The sequence below is a fragment of the Geosmithia morbida genome (genome assembly GCF_012550715.1).
Source record: "Geosmithia morbida isolate 1262 chromosome Unknown scaffold_2, whole genome shotgun sequence".
Classification (NCBI taxonomy): domain Eukaryota; kingdom Fungi; phylum Ascomycota; class Sordariomycetes; order Hypocreales; family Bionectriaceae; genus Geosmithia; species Geosmithia morbida.
Window position 1 is genome coordinate 1,083,536 of NW_023336189.1, and position 11,586 is coordinate 1,095,121.

At 60.1% G+C, this 11,586-nt stretch overlaps 3 protein-coding genes across 3 annotated transcripts; 1 reads left to right on the plus strand and 2 right to left on the minus strand.

Annotated features, from left to right (window-relative positions):
- Positions 1–127: 127 nt before the first annotated feature.
- Positions 128–6,371, minus strand: GMORB2_3976 (vacuolar protein sorting-associated protein 8; the record flags this gene model as incomplete). The annotated part of the gene is made up of 3 exons (XM_035465952.1): positions 128–1,040; positions 1,428–5,980; positions 6,045–6,371. The coding sequence occupies 3 exons, from the start codon at positions 6,369–6,371 to the stop codon at positions 128–130; spliced, it is 5,793 nt and encodes a 1,930-aa protein (XP_035323789.1).
- Positions 6,372–7,329: 958 nt separating this feature from the next.
- On the plus strand, positions 7,330–8,316 carry GMORB2_3977 (Protein of unknown function (DUF3752); the record flags this gene model as incomplete). Its single annotated transcript, XM_035465953.1, has 1 exon — positions 7,330–8,316. The coding sequence occupies one exon, from the start codon at positions 7,330–7,332 to the stop codon at positions 8,314–8,316; it is 987 nt and encodes a 328-aa protein (XP_035323790.1).
- A 697-nt stretch (positions 8,317–9,013) lies between these two features.
- On the minus strand, positions 9,014–10,413 carry GMORB2_3978 (Zinc finger, C3HC4 type (RING finger); the record flags this gene model as incomplete). Its single annotated transcript, XM_035465954.1, has 2 exons — positions 9,014–10,172; positions 10,235–10,413. The coding sequence occupies 2 exons, from the start codon at positions 10,411–10,413 to the stop codon at positions 9,014–9,016; spliced, it is 1,338 nt and encodes a 445-aa protein (XP_035323791.1).
- Between the last annotated feature and the right edge of the window lie 1,173 nt (positions 10,414–11,586).

Below are 11,586 nucleotides of genomic sequence, written 5' to 3' on the forward strand. Positions count from 1 at the left end.
TCAATTTTTCGAGATGAGAATATAACACGAGCCTATTCAATCAATAGAAACAAAGATGAAGAACCCATTACACAATGCAAATATATGCGCCTTAGACTAAACGCCGTGCCCAAATGCCAGGCTACTTTCACGTCATGTCCTCGTACCCGCAGTCCTCCCTACCCTCGCCGTACAGAACCTCGCACACGCCGCCGAGGGGGATGTCCATGACGGCGTCGGTCCCCTCGTTCCAGATTTCCCTCCAGCGCAGCCTCCCGTCCCTATCGCACTTGGGCAGTCCGGACTTGGCCTTTTCCCTGGCGGCGGCCCCGCCGGCCTTGAGCCGGCCCTTGGAGTCGATGACGGCCGTGGTGCCCGCGCCGTCGACGATGGTCTCGGGGCTGGTCAGCGGGACGGTGAGCATCTCGGTGTTGTAGGCCGCCAGAGCCACGTAGATGTATACGAGCGTCATGACCAGGAAGGCCGGGACCGCCAGCGCCCACCACCGGTTCGGGTAGTAGTAGATGCCCAGGGCGTGCAGGAACGGCGACGGCAGGTAGCTCCACAGGAGGTACACCAGGAAGGCCAGGCTGCTGAAGAGGTACAGCACGAAGCCGTAATACTCGTACGTCGGGACCCGGGGCGCAGCCGCCCGCCTCACCGGCTCTACCGCGATGTTGCTTCTGTTGCTTCTGTTGCTGTTGCTTATGTTGATGTTGTTGTCGTGGTCGTCGTCGGACTCGTCCGGCGTCGTGGGCCGCGACGGTCGCAGGAGGGACGTGAGAGACGGAGAGGGTGGCAGCGGCGTAGGCGGCCGTCCGTAGAATGGGGGCGCGAATAAGTTTTGCGACGGCGGCTGCGGCGGCGACTCTTGGCCGGACGACGACCCGGATGACGACTCTCTGTCTGAAGACATGCACGGGTCCTCGTCGTCTTCTTCTTCGCCCGATGACGGCGGCATTCTGGCATGTATACGTGTCTGGCCGCTCCTCCTATTTGTCGTCTTCCTCCCGAAAGAATAACTCCAGAGCTTTCTTCGTCTCTTTTGGCCGATTCGGGCGCTATTGTTCGTTGTTATGTGTCTTTTCGTCGATAGCTTCGTTGCGCCGGGACTGTCATAGCCAATGGCGTCAGTCACGTGAACGCATTTTTCAACATCAAGGGGCTGCAGCAATAACCCCTTTTGATAGCATTTCTATATTGCTACTACAACATGCACACAAAACAACACACATGCTTTCCTTCTCTGTCCTCTCATCAGTCGGGCGCCGGCATTGAGAATGAGGTATATAACTTCTTAGCATCTCTAACTAGATACAACGTGGACGCTTGGAATAACTCTGTAAGAAAAAGAGAAGACAAGAAAAATGAGAAGAGTTGTAGAAGGAAAAGAGAGGGGGGAGGGGAGATGGGGAAGGCGACATTATCCATCAATAGGGCATTTATACTCCCTATCACTCCCAACGTGATGATCGTGGTTCTGCTTCTCCTGCACCACATCCAGACAGCTCCTGTGGTAAATGTGCCGACAGGCCAGCACGACCAGAGGCTCGAGGGGCGGATTATTCTGCGCAGCAACGGCAGCGACAGCGGCGGCAGTGCCGTCGTCGGCATCGGGGTCGGCGGCAGAAGCGGCAGCGGCAGCGGCAGCGGGTCCTACCAACATGCCCGGCGGCCGTGTGTCGAGACTCTTGCCCTTGCCCTTGCCATCGGCCGCCCTACCGCTCGCTATGGCGCGTTCCCTGACCCGAGCCTTCCGCTCCTTCTGCACCTCCTCGTCAAGGGCCTGCCTCTCCTCCCACGCCTCGAAGACCGCACGGCCGGGCACTCCTGGACCCCATACCCGACGACCGCAGGCCTCGCACGTCGACCCGCGCGGCCGCCACCCTCGCTGGCGCAGGTTGACAGCCTGGTTAACGTTGACGTACAGGCTCCGGTCGAGCAGGCGATTCGACAGGCGCAGGATGGACTCCTCGTACGCGTACGCGGCGAAGATGGACGTCAGGACCCCGCGCAGGTCGGCCAGGTTGGGCGACTCGGCGGCTGCCTGGGTGAGGAAGGCGCGTAGTATGCGCAGGAACGAGAGGTTCGACCCCACGTTGGACAGGACTTTGCCGCGTCCGCCACCGCCGCCGCCACCGCCGCCGTTGGCTTGGCCGCTCGACGATGACGACGTCGCTGTCAGGAGTGCCGTGAATGTGTGTTGTACGAGAGATCGCAGGAGGGCGAGCATCTTCTCGCCGTCGAAACCGTCGTGTCCGGGCTCGGCGAGCGCGTGGATGGGACCCGACAGCCGACGGGTGACCTGGACACAGGCGTTGACGAGGTTTAGCCATAGGGCCTCGTCTATGGAGAGAGCCCCGACAGCAGTCGCGGCTCCCTCCCCATTGGCCTTGTTCTTCTGAACCACGTGCGACTTCCTCGTCGAGGAGGACGACTTGGTCTGTCCCTGGCATAGCCAGATGCCGACGTAGACGTACTTCTGCAGGTCGAGAAGAAGCTCCTCGACCGTCGTCACATCGAGGTCGACGGAAGATGCATCGTCTGCCGTATTCGCGCTGCGCAGGAGGCCCTGCAGAGCTGACTCGAGACTGCCCAGATGCTCTACCAGGCGATCCAGGGCCTCCCTGACCTGCCCGTCCTGGGCCATGAGCACGACGGCGGCGTTGATAACGCCCGTCTCCTCCATGGTGGGCAGGAGCCTGTCCAGGCGAAGGTTGATTGACTGCACCGTGCCTATATAGTCGGACACGTGAGCCGGCTCGTAGGAGCACATGAGCTGTACGTATCGCTCCACGAGGCCCCGGTCGGCGGCCTTCCCGTCCCCCGCCCTCGCGTGGTTCTCCCTGGGTTCTAGCAGGCTTCTGAGATAACCGTGCTGCAGCTCCGGGTCGTCGGCCACCGAGTCCAGAATGTGCATGTGAAGGTCAGTCGCCTGCTCGTGGAGTGTCTGGGCCGCCTGCTCGGGGTCGAGCTCCAGCAGATCCCGCCCGTGGCGCTGCACAGCACCCAGCACGTCGTCTACCTGGCGCTTGTTGAGCCCGCTCTGCCGGCGGAGACAGTCGGCGATGCAGTCGAACACGAGCTCCTGGTCCTCCGGGTCTTCGAAGTAAGTCTCGACCAGCTTCCCGTACTGCTTGTCGACCTTGTAGACGCGCTTGAGGATGCGGTAGAAGCCAGCCTTCTTGAACAGAGGTATCAACGTCTCCATGTCAGATGGATGGTAGACGGACAAGAGGTACTCGGCGCTCAGCTGGGCGTCCTCGGCGAGGTCGCGGCCAGGGAAGTTGCAGAGCCCGGTCAGGACCTGGGAGAGCGTGGATCCGGAGAAGAGGAGGTACTGGGGGAACTTGGGCAGGTTGCGCGCGATGAACATGTCGAGGTAGATTGTGTCCTCGGGGGCGAAGTCGTCGTGGTTCATGACGTCCAGGAGGATGGACACAATGTACTGGCGGTTGATGGTCTGGCCAAAGATCTGCTCCTCGGGCATGTCCACGCGGCTGCTGCCGCCGTTGATCTGCTTGTCGGGTGAGTCGTTGAGGAACGAGTCCTCGAAGGCCTCGTTCAGGGTGCTCAGCAGGCTGGGGGCATCGAAGCGGAGTATCAGCCTCAGGTACGGGAACGATGGCTGGGACTCCTCGGCCGACAGGGTGAGGAATTCGCGCCCACCCTCCTTGGGCCAGGCAATCGTCTTGCCCGAGAACAGGAACCAGTAGATCTCGGCCTTGGCCTTGGTGGCCGCGTCCTCGTCCATGGGCTCGCCATTGGGGTATATCCGACTGGTCAGGACGTAGGACAGGTAGGGGAAGACCTTGAGGGCGTGGACGCCGAAGTGGTCCTCCCCGATATCGATCGCCTCGTTGCCGTCGGTGACGAACGGGATGAGCAGGCTGAGCAGGTCAATCATGGGCGTGACGTAGTCTCCGATGGCGTGGTTCCACACGTAAATGAGGGCGTCGTAGAGGCCGTGCTGCTTGCACAGGAGGGTCGTCTGGTCCAGGTCCAGCGTCGTCGTCTCCATGTGGCAGATGATCTCCTCCAGCCGCGTCTCCCACCCGTTGGACACGTAGTACGCTACCATGTCCCTGACCACTGCGGGTGGCGCGATCGTGATGCTCCCGTCAAGGATGTAAGGTTCGAGCGTCTCCAGGAAGATCCCCTCGACGTCAGCATCGTCGTACCACTCGTACATCTCGTCAAAGAGGTAGTCGGTGTCCCCGACGTGCTGGCAGGCCACGAAGCAGGTCTCCGCCAGCTGCCGCAGGTGATGGTCCCCTGCGCTCTGCGGATCCCGCTGTCTGCGGTGGAAGGCGTACTTGAGGGAGGCACTCATGATCTCCATGATCTTGTCCCTGACCATCGAGTGCCTCAGGGACGGGTCGTCGGGAAGGCCGACGGTGAGCTTGTCGGTGTCGCCGGTGTAGTAGGACGTGGCCAGCTGGATGGCGGCAATGTAGTCGCCGTGCTCCATGAGGGCGATCAGACGGTCGGCCCAGTTGGACAGGGCGCCGATGGAGACCTCGTTGAAGCCGAGCAGGAAGATCCTCCCCTTGTAGGTCTTGAAGCTCATGTAAAAGGCGTCGCCGACGACGCCGTGCATGGCCTCGTCCTCGTCGTCCAGCTGCTCGACCAGGCTGTGCAGCTGTCTGGAGAAGAGGTCGGCGTGGTAGACGTGCCTGTTGATGAGGTCGAACGCCTCCGTCATGCGCATGCTCCGGTCCTCGAGCACAATCAGCCGCTGCGACAGCGTCAACACCGTCAGGACGGAGCGGCTGAGCCACTGCACCGAGGCGATGGCCTCCTCGCACCTCCACCGGCTGCGCGGCTTGAACCGCAGGGCGGGGGGCTGGTCCCTGTCCTCGCCGTGCACCTCGTCCACGTCGAGCACGGTGAGCACGTTGGACCAGCAGTAGGCCAGCTTCACCTTGGAGATGTCGCTGGCCGTGTGGGGGTCGGCGACCTTGAGCTTGACGGCGGGGAACCAGGCCAGACAGCCGGTCATGGGGCTGTGAGCGGCCACGTCCTTGGGCCGCGCCGACTTGTGCTGGGTCTGGGCGACAGGCGTGGTCGAGACGATGACGAGCAGGTAGGGCGTGAGCATGGCCGTCAAGCCCATGGCGTCTGTAGAGCGCTCGACGTTGCCCAGGGGCAGGGGGGAGAAGGCCAGGACGGTGCTGGGCTTGATGGGCTTGCCGGGCGGAGGCGACGCGCCGGGGTAGCGGCCCAAGATGCGGGTGGTCCTGACGGTGCGGCCGAGCGCGCCCGTGCCTCGCGTGGCCAGGTGGGAGAAGGCCATGCCCCTCTCGTCGGCCGAGACCAGCGCCGTGTGCCTGATGCCCAGGAAGCCCAGGTGGGTGACGGCCGCGTTGGGCACGTGGCCGTCGGCGGTGCGAGCGTCGGCCTGGGCCTGCCCGATGTGCGGTATGGTGAGGAAGGGGCGCGAGGCGCGGCTCATGTCCCAGGTGAAGATGTCGCCGTTGGCGTGACCGCCGGCGACGGTGGAGTGGTCGGCCGAGATGGCGACGGCGGTGATGGGGCCCGACTCGACGGCCTTGGTGCCCGGGCCGAGGATCATCTTGAGGTTCTGGCCGTAGTCGAATATGAGGATGATGCCCTTGGAGGTGCCGAGGACGATGGAGGCCGAGACGGCGAGGCAGGTTGGGGAGCCGAAGCTGCGCCTCCCGGCCTCGGAGAAGGCCTGCGCGTTGAGCTTCGTGAGCCTCGTCCACCGTACCACGTCCCAGGGTGGCGACGACTGGCTGTCGGTGTCGTGCTGGTCGAGCACCAGGTTGAAGTTGGAGCTCACCGAGGCGTTGCGGCTGTGCGAGTTCACCAAGGCCGGCGACGACGCCCGCGGGCTCTGCAGCCCCGACGAGGGCGACGATATCCTCGACTTGAAGCGGCGGTCGAACGGGCGGAACGACGGCGTCGGACTCCCCAACGCGGCGCGCGAGGCCACCGACGGGAGCATGCTGCTTCCCGGCGAGGACATGACGGAACCCTGCTCTCCCGTTCGTCAGTCCATCTCACGACCCTGCCATCCATCCAGCATCGTGCTTGCTCACCTGCATAGACGCTGCCTCATCCAGCCCGGACAGCACCGAATCTATAGGGCTGTCCACCCGCCGCGACGCCGTCATGAGATCGGGCGAGTCGGCGCCGCCGACGCTGCTCCCTCCCTCCCCATCGTACTGCAGCGGTGATGCTCCGTTTCTCGGCGCGTGTGTATCGTCGTCATCATCGTGCGCGGGAGAATCTGCGCCGGTCTGCTGCTGCTGGTCCTGATCGAGGTGCGGCACGTCGTCCGCCGCTGCCGCTGTCGCTGTCGCAGTTATCACATCCCCTTTATCTCGGTCCTCCGTTTCTACGGGAATATGATTGGACTCGGCCATTATGCCATATGGCCTTTCCCACACGAACACTCCACCGGAGCCTTTTTATTATTATTATCGTATCGAGAACATGCCTGGTCGGGGGTGGTGAAGGCAAGAAGCTGGGTTGTGGGCCTTGCGTGTGCTCAGATGCCAGTTGGAGGGGTGGTTGGTGTTGGTTCCCTTCGTGCTCGTGCTCGCGCTCGTGCTGGTAGATCTAGCGCCAAGAAAGACGAAGCTCGGAATTGCAGGGGGGGGGGGATGATGAGTGATTGAAGTCAAGAAGATGTCTACGCTCGGGGGGAGATTGGAGGAATTGGGAATTGGGTAATAGGACGTCGTTTCTTTCCTCCTTTCTTTCCTTCTCTCTTACTTCTCTGTTTTTTGGGTTTTTTTTTTTGTCGCTGGGATGGAAGTTCAACGTCGGTGCAATGTAGCTTCCGACTGTAACCCGTTAGGTCCGTGTGGGATATTAATACTGTATACAAGCAGGTGAACTCATGGATGAGTTTGGGCCTACCTTTGACCTCTTGTGGAGTTTACCGGCTGGTACGGTTGCGTACGTGTTGTTGTACCTCTGCGCTGCAGATGACGGCCCGGCGATGTTCCGTGCTCGACATCGGATATGTGATGTCGTTTGATGTCGTTGGTACGAGTGTGGTTGTAGAAGGGGATGGTTTCATTCTGGAATGGCTCAAGTTTCTCTCTTCCTATAGAATAGGAGATTGCTACTGTTGAATTTTACGTGAATTTCCTATGCTGATATATGCTGTGCTGTGTTGTATCGTCCTTAGCCCAGCATTGCCGCTGCTAGCAATGGTAATAATACTGAGTACCTACTATTACATCGTATTATTATTACTTAATGGGAGAAAGAAAAAAAAATAGACCTCCCCCCCCCCCCAAAAAAAAAAACAAAAACAAACAGTGACGTACATGCTCCGACCTCCCTCTCACATCCATCACAGCAACCGCAACCATGTCCTCGATAGGCCCTCAACTCCCGCCTCACCTATCCAAGCGCAAGCGTACACCTACACCAGAGGCCGAACCTCGGTCCAAGAATTCGCGGACCCACGGGCCCTCTCTCCCCGCTGGTCCCTGCTCCCTAGATTCAGACCCAGACCCAGACTCGGACTCGGATGACGGCTACGGCCCGGCGGCGGCGACGGCGGCAGCACCGTCCAGACCGAGCCGTAACCGGGATGAGATCGGCCTGGACGGCGACGACTCTGACGGCTCTGCAGGACCAGCACCGGCTGCGCCTGCTGCTTCTGCCTCCGCTGCACCCGCCGCAGACCGAGACCCGGACCCGGACCCAGACCGCGACTCCGGCTCAGATTCCGACTCGGACTTCGGTCCATCCCTGCCGTCCTCGAAGCCCCAGATCGGCCCGTCCCTGCCCCCGCCACCGACGTCGGGAGAGGGCGACGCCCCCCGCCGCGACGAGTGGATGCTCGCCCCTCCCACGTCGGGGCCCTTCTCCGAGCGCGACCCGACCAAGATCCGCGCGCGCAAGTTCGCCACCACGAAGCCCGGCCGTCCCAACCCGGGCGACATGGGGAAGGGGCAGCAGCCGAGCTCGATGTGGACCGAGACGGCGGAGGAGAAGCTGCGGCGGCTGCAGGATTCCGTCCTGGGACGCACGCCGGCGGCGCAACCCGGTTCCGGTCCTGGACCGGGGACGGCGCCCGACAGGGAGCAGGAGGAGCGGAACCGTCGCATCTCGGCCAACGTCGAGGCCTCGAGGGGCAGGAGCCTCTACGAGGAGCACAGCCACAAGAGGAGGGACGGGAGGAAGGCCGGCGCCGTCAGGGAGAAAGAGGACGACGATCCTAGCAAGAGGGGCTTCGATAGGGAGAAGGACATGGCGTTGGGCGGCACGCTAGGCGCCGCCAAGCGGAAGGAGTTGCTGGATAAGTCGGCCGGGTTCGGCGGGAGGTTTTCCAAGGGGTCATTCCTGTAGTCCCGACTACTATCATGACCGGTAGCACCTGTACATGTCAAGGCCGCTCGCTACGAGTACAGTGAGTGAAACGTCCGCCGGGGGCTCTGCCCGAGAACCCCAATTCATCATCAGACAGTCACTCCCTCTTTGATGCATCATGTCATGCTGTATATGAGCTACTTATATAAGCCACTTAGAAGTCGTAGATGCTACCTTGAAAACAAGAAGGGGGGGGAAATCGTAATTCAAAACTCCTTCGCTCCATATAACAAACTTGCTCGAGTCATCGAGCTTTGCCTTCCCCACTCTGCCCCTCGTCATTTGGTCGATATAAAACAAAATAAAAATAAAAAAAAGAGAGAGAGGAAAAGAAACGGCAGATTCCTTTTTCCTCTTTACGCAAGAGTCGTTGTACGGGGGAAAGAAGAGGGAAACAAGCAGCGTCGAAATGGTATTACCCTCTTGTCATCCAACTGTTACATATGTCTCCCCTCTCCCTCGTTGCACATATATACCAGTTTGGGTATGGCATATTGCGTTGAAAACGAGTGTCGTGAACGCAGAAGGTAGTAGTGACATGTGTGTGCGTATGTGTGTGTGTGTGTGTTTGTGGTATTGAAAAGGCAAGAGAGCATGTCGGAAAATCAGTAAAGGTGCGTGACGCAAGACGTCGTTCGGTGTGACGGGCCGAAGGTAGACGTCATAGAGCAACAGATCATGCTCGGGCGGTGCCAGACTCGAGTTGCGATGGAGTCACCTCGGCTTGCTGCTGTGTCGAGCTGCCTGTCGTCCGGTCGTTTCCACGGCTGCCGAACCTCAGAGCGGAGCGCATATAAGCAAACATGCCGGGGCTGGAACCCACTTCTCGGGTGCTAGCGGTCCGTTGCCGTCCAGGCGCGGAGTTGTCGGCCCGTGCTCTCCTCCGACGTGAACGGCGGGGAGGTGCGGTAATCTGGGGATCGTAGGTCGGAGTGCGGAAGACGCTCCTGAGCACGGTAGGCAGGTTGAGACGCGAGTTGGCGGGGGCGTCAAACGCAGGCGGGCTGGCGGCGTTGGGGTCCTGGCCATCCTGGTTGGGACGCGGCTTGGGGATGTAGTAGTCTGCCTTGCAGAGGGGGCAGCAGGCGCGGCGGCTGGTGAGCCAGGGGTCGATGCAGCCGGCGTGGAAGGCGTGGCCGCAGGTGAGGCCGCGCACGTCGTCGTCATCCTCGAGCGTGTCGATGCAGATGGCGCAAGAGTCGCCGGGGGCCTGGATACGGTCGGGGGGTAGGGCAGCGTTGATGTGCTCGTCGTCGTCGTCGTCGTCATCGTCGTCGTCGCGGCTGTCGACGCGCTGGGTGTTGGTCGAGGGCTGGCCCTGGTCGTGGCCAGAGACTGGTCGCGATTGTTGCTGAATGTCTTGCCTCTTCTCATTGATGTTGTCGTCGTCGTCGTCGCCGTCGCTGGTGGGGGCAGCACGGGTGGGCGATGCTTCCCTAGAGGTGGCAGTTGTGATGGTGGTGCTGTTGTTGTTGTTGTTGTCGGCGGGCTGCTGGGATGATGGTGAAGGGTTGTCGGACAATGTCCGCTCGTTGACCGAGGCGTCGGGGAGGATGCCGTCAGCGTTGCCGAGGGTGGCGGCGGGTCGTGCGGCGTCTGGGTCGATGCCGCCGGCGGTGGGGAGACCTTCGTGGGCACGACTCGAGACCCAGGCCTTGTACTTCATCATGGGGAACTTGTCGTTGACCTCGTCCATGGTCATGAGTTTCTTCTCGCGGCGGCGACGGTGAGGGCGCGGCATGTTCTCCATGTTGATGGGTTCACCCTCCTCGCTCAAGCGGGCGGCTCGATTACGAGCGTTGTATCGAAAGCAGTATTTGACGCCAACAATGATCCTGATTTTGACAAGAGTGTTAGCCAGCCACGACGGTCTCTATCTCAGATGGGATCGACGCACCATAGATTGGTGAAGACGACGCCAAAGCCTAGGGCGACGAAGAAGAGGAGCGGGGAGCTGGAATTGCTGCCGCGGTCGCGGTCGGTCTCCTGGTCGTTCTTGTCGTCGGAGCCGGTCGTGGTGGTGGCTCTGGCGATGAGGACTACGGTCTGGGAGATGGTATCTTTAAGAGACGACATGGCTGATTGAGGGTGCAGGGTTGATTGCCGGGATGGATGAAATTAGTCGGCAGATGCTGCCCTTCTCTTTCCCGGGATTGATTCGTCTACAGGGACACCGCTGCCTCCACCATCGCAAGGCGGGACTCGGCCAAGGCTCGGAGCCCAGAGCTCAGAGGGAGATGATGGTCCCCAAGACGGATGGCGACCGTGTGGTGAGGTCGGCAAGGTGGGAGTTGACGCGGCTATAATCATCGGTTGTGACGAATTCTCGGTCGATAAATGACGACGTCCGAGTATATTTAATTTTTGCGGCGAGAAATAAAATGAAATAGAACAGAATCAAATGAAATAGGGGAGGGGGGGTGGGGGTCGTTGTAGGGGCGGTGGAGGTTGGAAAATGAGAAGAGGGAAAGCGAAAGACACAGACCAAGACGATGGTTATGTGTGAGTGACGTTACGATATTTGAGGGGAGGGATATGAATGGATTTGAATGGATTTGAGCGATGGGGGGGGAGGAGGCCAAGGGTGTCGCAGGTGGATGCCCGGGAGGGAGGTTGGTAACTTTGGTGGAGCGGGATGAACAGTGAACAGTGGGGAGGGAGGCAGCAGCAGAAGGAGCGAAAGAATAAGTGGAGTGACAAGGGAGACAGGCGGCGGGTAGCCTGTAGGTGAGAAGAATTTGAGAATGATGGCTGCTGATACCAGTTCGTATCCGTACTGCTCCGTACATGAATTGTATTATATGGTACGGGTACGGAGCACGGAGTGAAATTATACGGACATGATGGTCAAGGAGGCCATCGGTGAAGGCGGGAGAGTGCTCGTGTGATATATGGGCTCTACCCGTCCGTACTCGTCGTGCAGGTAGGAGCAATAGAAGCAATGGAAGCAAGGCGGGGTTCAGTATCAGCACCTTGGGGGATGGTATGACACCGTACGGCGGGATAAGTAAAAGAGAGAATTGACGTAGAAAGTAGAGAGCCCGGAGGAAGCAGCGGTAGTAAGTAATAGTAAATAGCAAGTACAGATCTGTAGTGATAGTAAGTACAGATTAGCAGTAGCAGTAGCGTAGTAGTACTGGAATATTGCTACTGCTGCTGCTCCTACTACTACTACTACTACTACTACTACTACTACTACTACTACTACTACTACTACTACTACTACTACTACTACTACTACTACTACTA